The 13659-nt window shown below is 41.2% G+C and overlaps 1 protein-coding gene across 1 annotated transcript in view; it reads left to right on the top strand.

Annotated features, from left to right (window-relative positions):
• The window catches only part of LOC124150126 (dnaJ homolog subfamily C member 13-like), a 592425-nt gene that overhangs the window by 23794 nt on the left and 554972 nt on the right, over positions 1 to 13659 (top strand). Inside the window, exons 5-7 of the mRNA XM_046522050.2 lie at positions 1959 to 2000; positions 8643 to 8789; positions 10553 to 10606. Coding sequence (XP_046378006.2) covers positions 1959 to 2000; positions 8643 to 8789; positions 10553 to 10606 — 243 coding nt within the window. The remainder of the gene's footprint in view (positions 1 to 1958; positions 2001 to 8642; positions 8790 to 10552; positions 10607 to 13659) is intronic.

The raw sequence follows: 13659 nt of genomic DNA, 5'->3' as shown, positions 1-13659 counted from the left end.
AATACGTTGATTGATTAATCACTGTTATCTTGCACAGTGGATATGTCAAGAGTGAGTGTTTACATGTCTAGGTTTACTAAAACAAAGGGAATACACTCATACCATGGCGTGAAGTGCCGATGTAAAAACAACATACTTTGTTCAAAGGGTTAACTTATAATACGTTGATTGATTGATCATTGTTATCTATCACTCAATGGATTTTTTAGGAACCGTGAACGTTATGAAAATAGTTGTCACTTGGGCTTTCTCAGCCGACCATTGAGAGTTGACACCTATGTAAAAGACCTGAAACAATCCAAGTTATCAGTTGAGAAACGAACACGGGTTCTAATATCCCGAAACGATATATATCTATTAAAATATTTGATTGTTACTGAGACACGTGACATCGAATAAGTTTCTTTGTACATCTGCAGACGAGTGGGATATTGTTCCTTTGTGTGGATATTCACGGATACATTCCTCGAACAAGGAAGCTGCCTAAAATTTATACACATAAATTTGGTAGGTTGTAATTATGATATTTGCATTTTGTTTTCCTTCATTTGAACCGATTCGTTCTTGTTTCTGTACGTCTTGTTTGGGAAATTCTTCATTGCGCGATAGACGTTGTTTTCAGTTCTTTTCCTTTGTAAGCGTGTATATATTACCGTCAATTTGTAAAATGTGATTCTCTCAGGCAATTTATAAAATGTGTAAATATTTCAGTCATTTTGACTAAAAAATCTGTCCAGATTGATTAAGACGATCAAAAGGGCCTACAAACATCACAACAGATTATTATGTAGGATAAGAAGCCAAACAACATAGAAATGTACTTTTCTCAACGTAACATTTTCAGTCTCTTGGTGATGACATTAAACATAAAAATGTTTGGAATTCGTTATCATAATAATACAGATGGAAATGTTTTCAGTCGCTTTGTAAAATAACTGAATATTTAGACGTTTAATAAATTTGTAACACATTTGACAGTAAAAAAAAATACACACTATAAAAAAAGCAATGCTCAGGTGAAATATTTACTTTGTGTTGCAAGTCAAAATAGTGTAAACGAAAATCGCAAAATTACCAAGCAAGTGACTTATCAAAACTTCGTCACCATTACCGATGCTACCCACAAAGATACCTACATTTCCTTATTATCTCGAAAACTGTATTTTATTTTGTTGATCAATGTGACCATACGCCCTTATTACTACCCATAAAAGCGACTAATGCGCTTACGAATGGTCGCGCAGAGGTCGCGAACTAGTCTAGATTTCTGATATACATCCGGGTACTCACTGGAAAAAAACAATAACAAAGGCAACAACCAGTCCCGGGGAATTGCGTTAGATCAGTGCCCCTTTAAATATTTCCTACTCCATACATTAGTAAAACCATCCAAGGGTACACTTGCAAGATGACGTGTGGCTGTTTTGGAAACACTTGAATCACATCATAGAATTTCTGGATTACTGGAAGCAAAACATGTCTAATATTCTTCTCTTGAACTCAAGGTAACATGAAATATGTTTTCAAGGTTCTCAATGACTATATCAAGATGCAAATTTAAAAACCATAGAACATGTTCAAAGCTGACGATAACTTCAATCTTCTTGACTAAATCAAAAAAGTATTTCAAATTATTACCTCAGTTAGGCATTAGCCTCGAGAGCTTTTACAATATTGAAGCAACTTTTGTCTACTGCAACATCCTGCATCCTCCATGAACATGTTTGTTTCAAAATATGGTGAATGGATAATCTCTCCAGGAGGCTCATATATCATTATGATAACAACAGCAAATGAGGATGGATCTGAACCAAATTCAACTTGTACACAACACACTTTCATTTCATCTCAAATCCAAAAGGATATATATCTTTAGAATTTTGATGTTGCAAATGTTAAGAATAACAAAATCATTCTTAGGAATGGTTTTCATGACTGATAATTCTTATTTTTTGCAGAGATTCAGGAATCAGTTTGCAGATGAAAACCAGAAGATAAAGGTAACTGGGATTATAAACATTCAATAACATCAGTACTTTTAGCTTAAACAATTGTATACATAGGAATGGTATACCTACCTTGTCCTACTACTGAACAGGCATGGTGTACCTACCTTGTCCTACTACTGAACAGGCATTGTGTACCTACCTTGTCCTACTACTGAACAGGCATGGTGTACCTACCTTGTCCAACTACTGAACAGGCCTGGTGTACCTACCTTGTCCTACTACTGTACAGGCCTGGTGTACCTACCTTGTCCTACTACTGAACAGGCATGGTGTACCTACCTTGTCCTACTGCTGAACAGGCATGGTGTACCTACCTTGTCCTACTGTACAGGCCTGGTGTACCTACCTTGTCCTACTACTGTACAGGCATGGTGTACCTACCTTGTCCTACTGCTGTACAGGCCTGGTGTACCTACCTTGTCCTACTGTACAGGCATGGTGTACCTACCTTGTCCTACTACTGTACAGGCCTGGTGTACCTACCTTGTCCTACTACTGAACAGGCATGGTGTACCTACCTTGTCCAACTGCTGAACAGGCATGGTGTACCTACCTTGTCCTACTGTACAGGCATGGTGTACCTACCTTGTCCTACGGATGTACAGGCATGGTGTACCTACCTTGTCCTACTACTGAACAGGCATGGTGTACCTACCTTGTCCTACATATGTACAGACCTGGTGTACCTACCTTGTCCTGCTACTGAACAGGCCTGGTGTACCTACCTTGTCCTACTGTACAGGCATGGTGTACGTACCTCGTCCTATTGCTGAACAGGCATGGTGTACCTACCTTGTCCTACTACTGTACAGGCATGGTGTACCTACCTTGTCCTACTGTACAGGCATTGTGTACCTACCTTGTCCTACTGCTGAACAGGCATGGTGTACCTACCTTGTCCTACTGCTGAACAGGCATGGTGTACCTACCTTGTCCTACGGATGTACAGGCCTGGTGTACCTACCTTGTCCTACTGTACAGGCATGGTGTACCTACCTTGTCCTACAGATGTACAGGCATGGTGTACCTACCTTGTCCTACTACTGAACAGGCATGGTGTACCTACCTTGTCCTACGTATGTACAGACCTGGTGTACCTACCTTGTCCTGCTACTGAACAGGCATGGTGTACCTACCTTGTCCTACTGATGTACAGGCATGGTGTACCTACCTTGTCCTACTGCTGAACAGGCATGGTGTACCTACCTTGTCCTACTGCTGAACAGGCATGGTGTACCTACCTTGTCCAACTACTGAACAGGCATGGTGTACCTACCTTGTCCTACTACTGAACAGGCATGGTGTACCTACCTTGTTCTACTGTACAGGCCTGGTGAACCTACCTTGTCCTACTGCTGAACAGGCATGGTGTACCTACCTTGTCCTACTACTGTACAGGCCTGGTGTACCTACCTTGTCCTACTGCTGAACAGGCATGGTGTACCTACCTTGTCCTACTGTACAGGCCTGGTGTACCTACCTTGTCCTGCTACTGAACAGGCATGGTGTACCTACCTTGTCCTACTACTGAACAGGCATGGTGTACCTACCTTGTCCTACTACTGAACAGGCCTGGTGTACCTACCTTGTCCTACGGATGTACAGGCATGGTGTACCTACCTTGTCCTACTGTACAGGCATGGTGTACCTACCTTGTCCTACTGCTGAACAGGCATGGTGTACCTACCTTGTCCTACTGTACAGGCATGGTGTACCTACCTTGTCCTACTACTGTACAGGCCTGGTGTACCTACCTTGTCCTACTACTGAACAGGCATGGTGTACCTACCTTGTCCTACTACTGTACAGGCATGGTGTACCTACCTTGTCCTACTGCTGAACAGGCATGGTGTACCTACCTTGTCCTACTGTACATACCTTGTGTACCTACCTTGTCCTACTACTGTACAGGCCTGGTGTACCTACCTTGTCCTACTGTACAGGCATGGTGTACCTACCTTGTCCTGCTACTGTACAGGCCTGGTGTACCTACCTTGTCCTACTACTGTACAGGCCTGGTGTACCTACCTTGTCCTACTGCTGAACAGGCATGGTGTACCTACCTTGTCCTACTGCTGAACAGGCATGGTGTACCTACCTTGTCCTACTACTGTACAGGCCTGTTGTACCTACCTTGTCCAACTACTGAACAGGCCTGGTGTACCTACCTTGTCATACTACTGAACAGGCCTGGTGTACCTACCTTGTCCTACTACTGTACAGGCATGGTGTACCTACCTTGTCCTACTGCTGAACAGGCCTGGTGTACCTACCTTGTCCTACTGTACAGGCATGGTGTACCTACCTTGTCCTACTGCTGAACAGGCATGGTGTACCTACCTTATCCTACTGTACATACCTTGTGTACCTACCTTGTCCTACTACTGTACAGGCCTGGTGTACCTACCTTGTCCTACTGATGTACAGGCCTCGTGTACCTACCTTGTCCTACTACTGAACAGGCCTGGTGTACCTACCTTGTCCTACTACTGTACAGGCCTGGTGTACCTACCTTGTCCTACTACTGTACAGGCATGGTGTACCTACCTTGTCCTACTGCTGAACAGGCATGGTGTACCTACCTTGTCCTGCTACTGTACAGACCTGGTGTACCTACCTTGTCCTACTACTGTACAGGCATGGTGTACCTACCTTGTCCTACTGCTGAACAGGCATGGTGTACCTTCCTTGTCCTACTACTGAACAGGCATGGTGTACCTACCTTGTCCTACTGCTGAACAGGCATGGTGTACCTACCTTGTCCTATTGTACAGGCCTGTTGTACCTACCTTGTCCTACTACTGTACAGGCCTGGTGTACCTACCTTGTCCTACTGTACAGGCCTGGTGTACCTACCTTGTCCTACTACTGAACAGGCATGGTGTCCTACCTTGTCCTACTACTGTACAGGCATGGTGTACCTACCTTTCCCTCTACTGTACAGGCCTGGTGTACCTACCTTGTCCTACTGATGTACAGGCATTGTGTACCTACCTTGTCCTACTGTACAGGCCTGGTGTACCTACCTTGTCCTACTACTGTAAAGGCCTGGTGTACCTACCTTGTCCTACTGTACAGGCATGGTGTACCTACCTTGTCCTACAGATGTACAGGCCTGGTGTACCTACCTTGTCCTACTGTACAGGCATGGTGTACCTACCTTGTCCTACTGTACAGGCATGGTGTACCTACTTTGTCCTACTACTGTACAGGCCTGGTGTACCTACCTTGTCCTACGGATGTACAGGCATGGTGTACCTACCTTGTCCTGCTACTGAACAGGCATGGTGTACCTACCTTGTCCTACTGTACAGGCCTGGTGTACCTACCTTGTCCTACTACTGTACAGGCCTGGTGTACCTACCTTGTCCTACTACTGTAAAGGCCTGGTGTACCTACCTTGTCCTACTGTACAGGCATGGTGTACCTACCTTGTCCTATTGTACAGGCATGGTGTACCTACCTTGTCCTACTGTACAGGCATGATGTACCTACCTTGTCCTACTGCTGAACAGGCCTGGTGTACCTACCTTGTCCTATTGTACAGGCATGGTGTACCTACCTACCTTGTCCTACTGCTGAACAGGCATGGTGTACCTACCTTGTCCTACTGCTGAACAGGCCTGGTGTACCTACCTTGTCCTACTGAACAGGCCTGGTGTACCTACCTTGTCCTACTGTACAGGCATGGTGTACCTACCTTGTCCTACTGTACAGGCATGGTGTACCTACCTTGTCCTACTGTACAGGCCTGGTGTACCTACCTTGTCCTACTACTGTACAGGCATGGTGTACCTACCTTGTCCTACTGTACAGGCATGGTGTACCTACCTTGTCCTACTACTGTACAGGCCTGGTGTACCTACCTTGTCCTACTGTACAGGCCTGGTGTACCTACCTTGTCCTCCTACTGTACAGGCCTGGTGTACCTACCTTGTCCTACTGTACAGGCCTGGTGTACCTACTGTACATACCTTGTGTACCTACCTTGTCCTGCTACTGTACAGGCCTGGTGTTCCTACCTTGTCCTTACTGTTTGTGTATCACACAAAGTTCTGTTATATTAAATCTAATAATCTTTGATAGGTATTTAGAATTTGGATGAACATGAATACATGACACTATTCTTATGGATAACTCTTTTGTAACAACATATCACAGCCACTTCTAGCCACTTCATCAGCCTGATCAGTATTCACCTCATGAAGGGCCTTGAAGTGGCTGTGAAATATTGTTACAAAAGAGTAAAAGAAGTTTTCCATAAGAATAGTGTCATGTACTCACATATAGTTATTATCCTGGTGTCATCAGTTTTTGCTCGGATCAGACACACATGCTCATAAAATACAAACTCTTTTTAGAACAGTTATAATATGGTACGTACCTGTTGATATGATCAATGTCATTTTATTCAAATGTTTAATTTGAAAGTCTATGAAGTGAAAGTCCATATCGATCACTTCCGAAGTTCCGAGTACGGCCATGACACTTTGTAATGACGTCATACGTTTTCACTCGCCTCATTGGCTTGCTATTTATGTCCACTGAGCCTCACACAAGCTTGTCACATGCACAGTGGGGGAATCCCCATCACAAAACGACATAATAATGCACATGACTCCTCTGGCTCATCGTGACAGGGGGACCAAAACTCTGCGTTTCGTCTCACACATCTGACAGGCGTGCACATGCAGGGTTTGTGCATTGTGCCCATTTCACAAATATGTACATTGCCGTACTTCTTCTGGTTGCCATTTTTCGCACTTGCAGCAAAGTTCACTCTCATGATTCTGTGATCCTTCCATATCTGTCGAGTCTGCATCAAGGACTTCTGTGCTACTGACACAAGAAGTACCCGGAGTTGGTGAAGTGGACAGGGTATTCCTTGGAACAGTAGAAGTCATAGACTTTCTGGACTTATATGTACAGGTCACTGGTGTTGATGTAATCTTTGGGCTTTCTTTATGTGCCACAACTTTGGCAAAGATATTGTCCTCCATTATAGCTTTTCGACCAACAACCAAACTCAGGACCTTTCTTTTTCTTTGTGGGTTTAATATCTGTTGTCAGAACGTGTTTTTGAAGAAACTGGTACACCTGGTGGTACTGACATCGACGTTGTCACCTGAAGAAATTGTTGTTGTGGAAGGTGTAGTAGACGTGTCAGCAGTTGTCGTGAAAACAGTTGATGGAAGAAATGTGCCCTGTTTAACTACATCCCTGTTTAATGGGTATATGCCACATTTCTTGAATGCAGACTGCAGATTCATTGGTGAGAGTGCAGCACAATAGGCTTTACATGCGACTTTGCATATTGAATACCTGTCAATCCCAGACCTTACATGTACCCTGATGAATTTGTGTCTGAGGCCGTTGTAAATTCTCTCTAAAGGACCAAAACATCCAACATCCATAGACTGGAGATGTGACATGTGCACGGGCAATACGAAGAATGATGTGCTTTTCCCTTGCCTACTCGATAAGTGACAGAGATACATGTGATTTATGGGCATCATAAAGAACCAGGATTGGATTATCTGCTGTAGCCTCAACACAGTACGTGCTGAAGTGGTTCTCAAGATAATTCTGAAAGATCTCCATGTTGGACCAACCTGTTTCACCGACGGTGCCTTGCTGCACTTTTGAGCCCTTCACCGCTAAGGACAGCCTCATAAGCTTTTTCCATGCTTTCTGGTGGATATTGCCGATAATTGCCCTTCCCTGATCTGATGGAGCACTAAAATTACAATAAAGCTATCATGACATAACGTAAAACATCATGAAAATATTCACAGAAAGTATGCATGTTATAAGAGATTGCCCCACTGCCTTTCCATACATTTTATTTTTAGCGAGAGTATCAAGTGATGGTCATGTCTTAGTGATCTATGTTTCAAACTGATATATTTCTCAAATTTGATCAATAACTTACCTTTTGTAGTTTGATTCTGAGCATTTTGTCATTGGAGCGGTAGCGGGACAGTGCTTGTTGACACTGCTTGCATCAAACCAAGTCAGCAAGCCTGACCACCCAATCCCGTTAGTCGCCTCTTACGACAAGCATAGTTGCCTTTTACAGCAAGCATGGGGGGTATAATAATGCAGTGCAGTCAGTCAATAAAACATGTCTTTCTCAGTTTGGTTAGATCGTATTTGGCGTACAAATAAACAGAACACAGCAAAGAAAAAAAAAAAGGTACAAGTATCAAGGTAAGAAATATTGGGGTGGCACCCTCATTGACGGCACTTTATTATGATTAATACACAAACACAATTATATAGAATACATTTTATCATTAAGTATCATTCTTCCGGACGTTCCCAACAATGGCTTGCTGAAGACCTCTTTCACCCCCGATCTTCACAGGTCTTTTAAGTATGGAGGGACATGGGACTTGTAACCTTAAAGCTGTTTTCTCAGGCCACAGGTAATATAATAGAAGTGCAATAAGGTTTCAAATTAGGCTGGCTCGAAATATGTCACTTTTGACTTGTTATTCTAATTTCCACTGTGTGTGGGAAATATTTGATGATTCTTGGTTTGTTGCTGATGGTATTAGAAACTTTTTACTTTAAAAATTGTTTTGAACAGACTCTGTTATATGGCGTTATTATGTGTGTGTCTATTTCCAGAGATTCAATGCCTATAAGCACCATTGGTCTGATGACCGAGTCCCAGTGATCTTGGAGGTGAACCAGGGATCGCTAGATCAGATCCACCCAGCCACAAACCAAGTCCTGGCATCATATGATTACAACAACATTGAGGGACTCACACAGGTTCATATGTCATGTACACTTTCAATAAGAATGGAAACAAATGTGCTGAAACATTGCATAAATGTTTGTCACCATATTAATTCAACAATTTAACAATTTGAAAAAATCACTCAGGGACAGCTTTTAATCATATCACCCTTTGCAGAATTGCAAATTTAATAACATCGTAAAAAAATAATTGCTTCCAGGATATTTGTCCACTATAGTGATCAAATTATACTGAGGGAAACAAATAAGGGAACACCACTTTATCACACTATTCCTTTATTTATTTCCAAATTTTCACCCACAGAGCAATTCAAAGCATGTGAAGAAACCTGGAAAAGAATAAAGGAACGTGTACTTTCATGTGTTCCCTTATTTGTTTCCCACAGTATATATGTAAAGAAAGAAGAAGAAAAAGCTTATTAATGCAATCAATTCTTTTTCTATCTGAAACTAGCTAACTAGAACATGGATAACGAGATGATTTCGATCTGTGCCAACTGCTTTCTTGTCAGTCATCATTTGAAGTGGGATACTAAAATTACGAAGATATAAATACTTTGTAAGGAGAACCTTTCCTTGATCTCCTGAGTAATTACTCTGGGAGTACAGGGTATTCATAGTCATGTACTATATTGAAATTTAATGGACTACATGTATTCCCGATTTTGAGTTATTTTGCAATTCATCATTCTCTATTGGGGCCAAACTGACTGGAGGTAGAACAGTAGTTACTGGATAGCATCAGCCTGTGAAACATCCCATTTTGTTTTAACAGGCGAAAAACTGTTTTTCTATCATTTCTGGTAGTACTTTAGGAAGACAATTTCTAGGGTGTTGTAAGGTGTTCTAAGGTGTTGTAAGATGTTGTAAGATGTTCTAGGGTGTTGTAAGGTGTTCTAGGGTGTTGTACTATCACCTGTATTGGGACATTGCTTTGACAGAAACAAGTTGACATCTATAAGTCAGCTCGTCTTTAGTTTACAAGGTGAAACTCCATTGGAACCACATGATTACATGACACTTTTTAATGGATAACAACTTCCTTTATTCTTTTGTAACAACATATCACAGCTACTTCTAGCCCCTTCATCAGCCAGCTCAGTATTCACCTGATGAAGGGGCAAGAAGTAGCTGTGAAATATTGTTACAAAAGAGTAAAAGAAGTTGTTATCCATAGGGAAAAAGTGTCATGTAATCATATGTGGTTAACATTTGTGCTATTTTTGTCTATATTTGGACTTTTGCCATCGATAAATATTAAGTAGTTTGACCATATCCTCTAGCATTGAAACGATACAGGAAGGTCACGATACGATACGATACGATACGATATGATACGTATCACAGTCCATACTCATATATACGTCAAATCGCATGGAAACTTCTTGGAAATATTTCAGAGCAGGTAAAAAAACTTGGACTACTAATTACACCAGATTTAGCAAATATTTGACTGACAAAAATGCTGGGGGGTTATTAAATGAATAGTTTGTGATATAATTTAGCAAGTGCATCGTAAAAAAAGGTATTGTGTATCATATGCACCAGTGCACCGATGTATCGTTTTACCCCTAATATTCTCAATAGTTAAATGTTCCTGTACTATTAATATAGGCTGCAGTATGGTAGGTTTCAGTATTTATATGAAGCTTGTTAAACACACCTGTCTCATTATACGGTGTCATGTAACAGGGATGTTTATTTACCTGCCTGTTTTTTCTGATGTTATCACACATTACTGTTGTGCTAAGGAACTGCTTTATGTTTGTGATCAGGTGTCGGATGTTCCTGGGGGTGTAGCTATCATATCTGGTGGATTCAGCCGGCTGGTAAGTACATACTTCAGCATAAAGAGGCAGTACCCCGGCAGTGGATAAATATGATAGATACTGAATTAACTATCATCAGTTATATAGGGTTCAGGAAGGTGTTAACTATTTGGTTTCGTTGGTATCCTTGCTCTAGTTGATAGTCCAATTTATACAGAAAATTAAAGGATTTCCGGTGATGTTTGCCAATGAACGATGGCATGAAGAAAAATGAGAAAACACATTATCGTTTGTATTGCTGTGAAAGATTTACAATTTTGAATTAACAATAGTACGTATCAACAGTAGGGATGTCATTGTATATTGCGATATCGATGTATCTGTAAAAACAATTTATGTCAATAATGTATTGATACATATTTATGAATATCAGTACTAAATTAATAATTCACTGCCTCGGAAACATTTACATTCATAAAGATTACCATTGTTAAGATGGACAATGAGAAGGCAGAAATTGAATTTTAAGCATTTAATGGATCAGCCTTGTTCATATTTAGCATTACCTTGCAGATCTACATGAGTAACTTTCTTCTATACACATACAGAATAAATAAAGTTTTACTTTTCCCCATCTCACACTGGGCATTTTGTCTCATTTCCGAATAAGAAGTTCAAACTTTGCTTCAAGGGCAACCATTTGCAACTTGAAACATCTCACTCTAAAGTCACCTGTTCATGACATATGAGGCCCAAGCCTTCTTTCATGTCTTATTCGCTGTGTTATCAATACATGTAGGTGTGCTCCGTGAGACATTTCATGAAAAGCTGAAAAGCTGGAAAACGGACTACTTGACATGCTTCCTTTCATCGACCTTCCCTTTGCAGCAAGACCTACATGGTTGTCACACCATGCAACAGTTCATCAATGTTTTGCAAAGGATCCATATTCTACCCAGACCTACATGGTTGTTATACCACATTACAGCTCACCAAGTGTTTTGCTGAGGATATCCATATTCTACCTAGACCTACATGGTTGTTATACCACATTACAGCTCACCAAGTGTTTTGCAGAGGATATCCATATTCTACCTAGACCTACATGGTTGTTATACCAAACTTGAGTAACTTTCTTCTATACACATACAGAATAAATAAAGCTCACCAAGTGTTTTGCTGAGGATATCCATATTCTACCTAGACCTACATGGTTGTTATAACAAACTACAGCTCACCAAGTGTTTTGCAGAGGATCCATATTCTACCTAGACCTACATGGTTGTTATACCACATTAATCTCACCAAGTGTTTTGCTGAGGATATCCATATTCTACCTAGACCTACATGGTTGTTATACCAAACTACAGCTCACCAAGTGTTTTGCAGAGGATATCCATATTCTACCTAGACCTACATGGTTGTTATACCAAACTACAGCTCACCAAGTGTTTTGCAGAGGATATCCATATTCTACCTAGACCTACGTGGTTGTTATACCACACTGCAGCTCACCAGGTGTTTAGCTGATGATATCCATATTCTACCTAGACCTACATGGTTGTTATACCAAACTACAGTTCACTAAGTATTTTGCAGAGGATATCCATATTCTACCCAGGCCTACATGGTTGTTATACCAAACTACAGTTCACTAAGTATTTTGCTGAGGATATCCATATTCTACCTAGATCTACGTGGTTGTTATACCAAACTACAGTTCACTAAGTGTTTGCTGAGGATATCCATATTCTACCCAGACCTACATGGTTGTCAACCACACTACAGCTCACCAAGTGTTTTGCTGAGGATATCCATATTCTACCTAGACCTACATGGTTGTTATACCACACTACAGTTCACCAAGTGTTTTGCAGAGGATATCCATATTCTACCTAGACCTACATGGTTGTTATACCAAACTACAGTTCACTAAGTATTTTGCTGAGGATATCCATATTCTACCTAGATCTACGTGGTTGTTATACCAAACTACAGTTCACTAAGTGTTTGCTGAGGATATCCATATTCTACCCAGACCTACATGGTTGTCAACCACACTACAGCTCACCAAGTGTTTTGCTGAGGATATCCATACTCTACCTAGACCTACATGGTTGTTATACAACACTACAGTTCACCAAGTGTTTTGCAGAGGATATCCATATTCTACCCAGATCTACATGGTTGTTATACCACACTACAGTTCAACAAGTGTTTTGCTGAGGATATCCATATTCTACCTAGACCTACATGGTTGTTATACCACACTACAGCTCACCAGGTGTTTTGCATAGGATATCCATATTCTACCTAGACCTACATGGTTGTTATACCACACTACATTTCACCAGGTTTTGCAGAGGATATCCATATTCTACCTAGACCTACATTGTTGTTATACAACACTACAGTTCACCAAGTGTTTTGCTGAGGATATCCATATTCTTCTTAGACCTACATGGTTGTTATACCACACTACAGCTCACCAAGTGTTTTGCTGAGGATATCCATATTCTACCTAGACCTACATGGTTGTATACCACACTACAGTTCAACAAGTGTTTTGCAGAGGATATCAATATTCTTCCTAGACCTACATGGTTGTTATACCACACTACAGCCCACCAGGTGTTTTGCAGAGGATATCCATATTCTACCTAGACCTACATGGTTGTTATACCACACTACAGCTCTCCAGGTGTTTTGCAGAGGATATCCATATTCTACCTAGACCTATATGGTTGTTATACCAAACTACAGTTCACTAAGTGTTTTGCAGAGGATATCCATATTCTACCCAGATCTACATGGTTGTTATACCACACTACTGTTCACTAAGTGTTTTGCTGAGGATATCCATATTCTACCTAGACCTACATGGTTGTTATACCACACTACAGCTCACCAGGTGTTTCGCAGAGGATATCCATATTCTACCTAGACCTACGTGGTTGTTATACCACACTACAGTTCACCAGGTGTTTTGCAGAGGATATCCATATTCTACCTTGACCTATATGGTTGTTATACCAAACTACCGTTCACTAAGTGTTTTGCTGAGGATATCCATATTCTACCTAGACCTTCATGGTTGTTATACCACACTACAG

The sequence above is a fragment of the Haliotis rufescens genome, unplaced genomic scaffold (assembly GCF_023055435.1).
Source record: "Haliotis rufescens isolate VD_foot unplaced genomic scaffold, xgHalRufe1.0.p SCAF_4, whole genome shotgun sequence".
In the NCBI taxonomy this organism is placed as follows: Eukaryota; Metazoa; Mollusca; class Gastropoda; order Lepetellida; family Haliotidae; genus Haliotis; species Haliotis rufescens.
The sequence above is the reverse complement of the archived record's forward strand: the minus strand, read 5'-3'. Positions and strand labels throughout refer to the sequence as shown.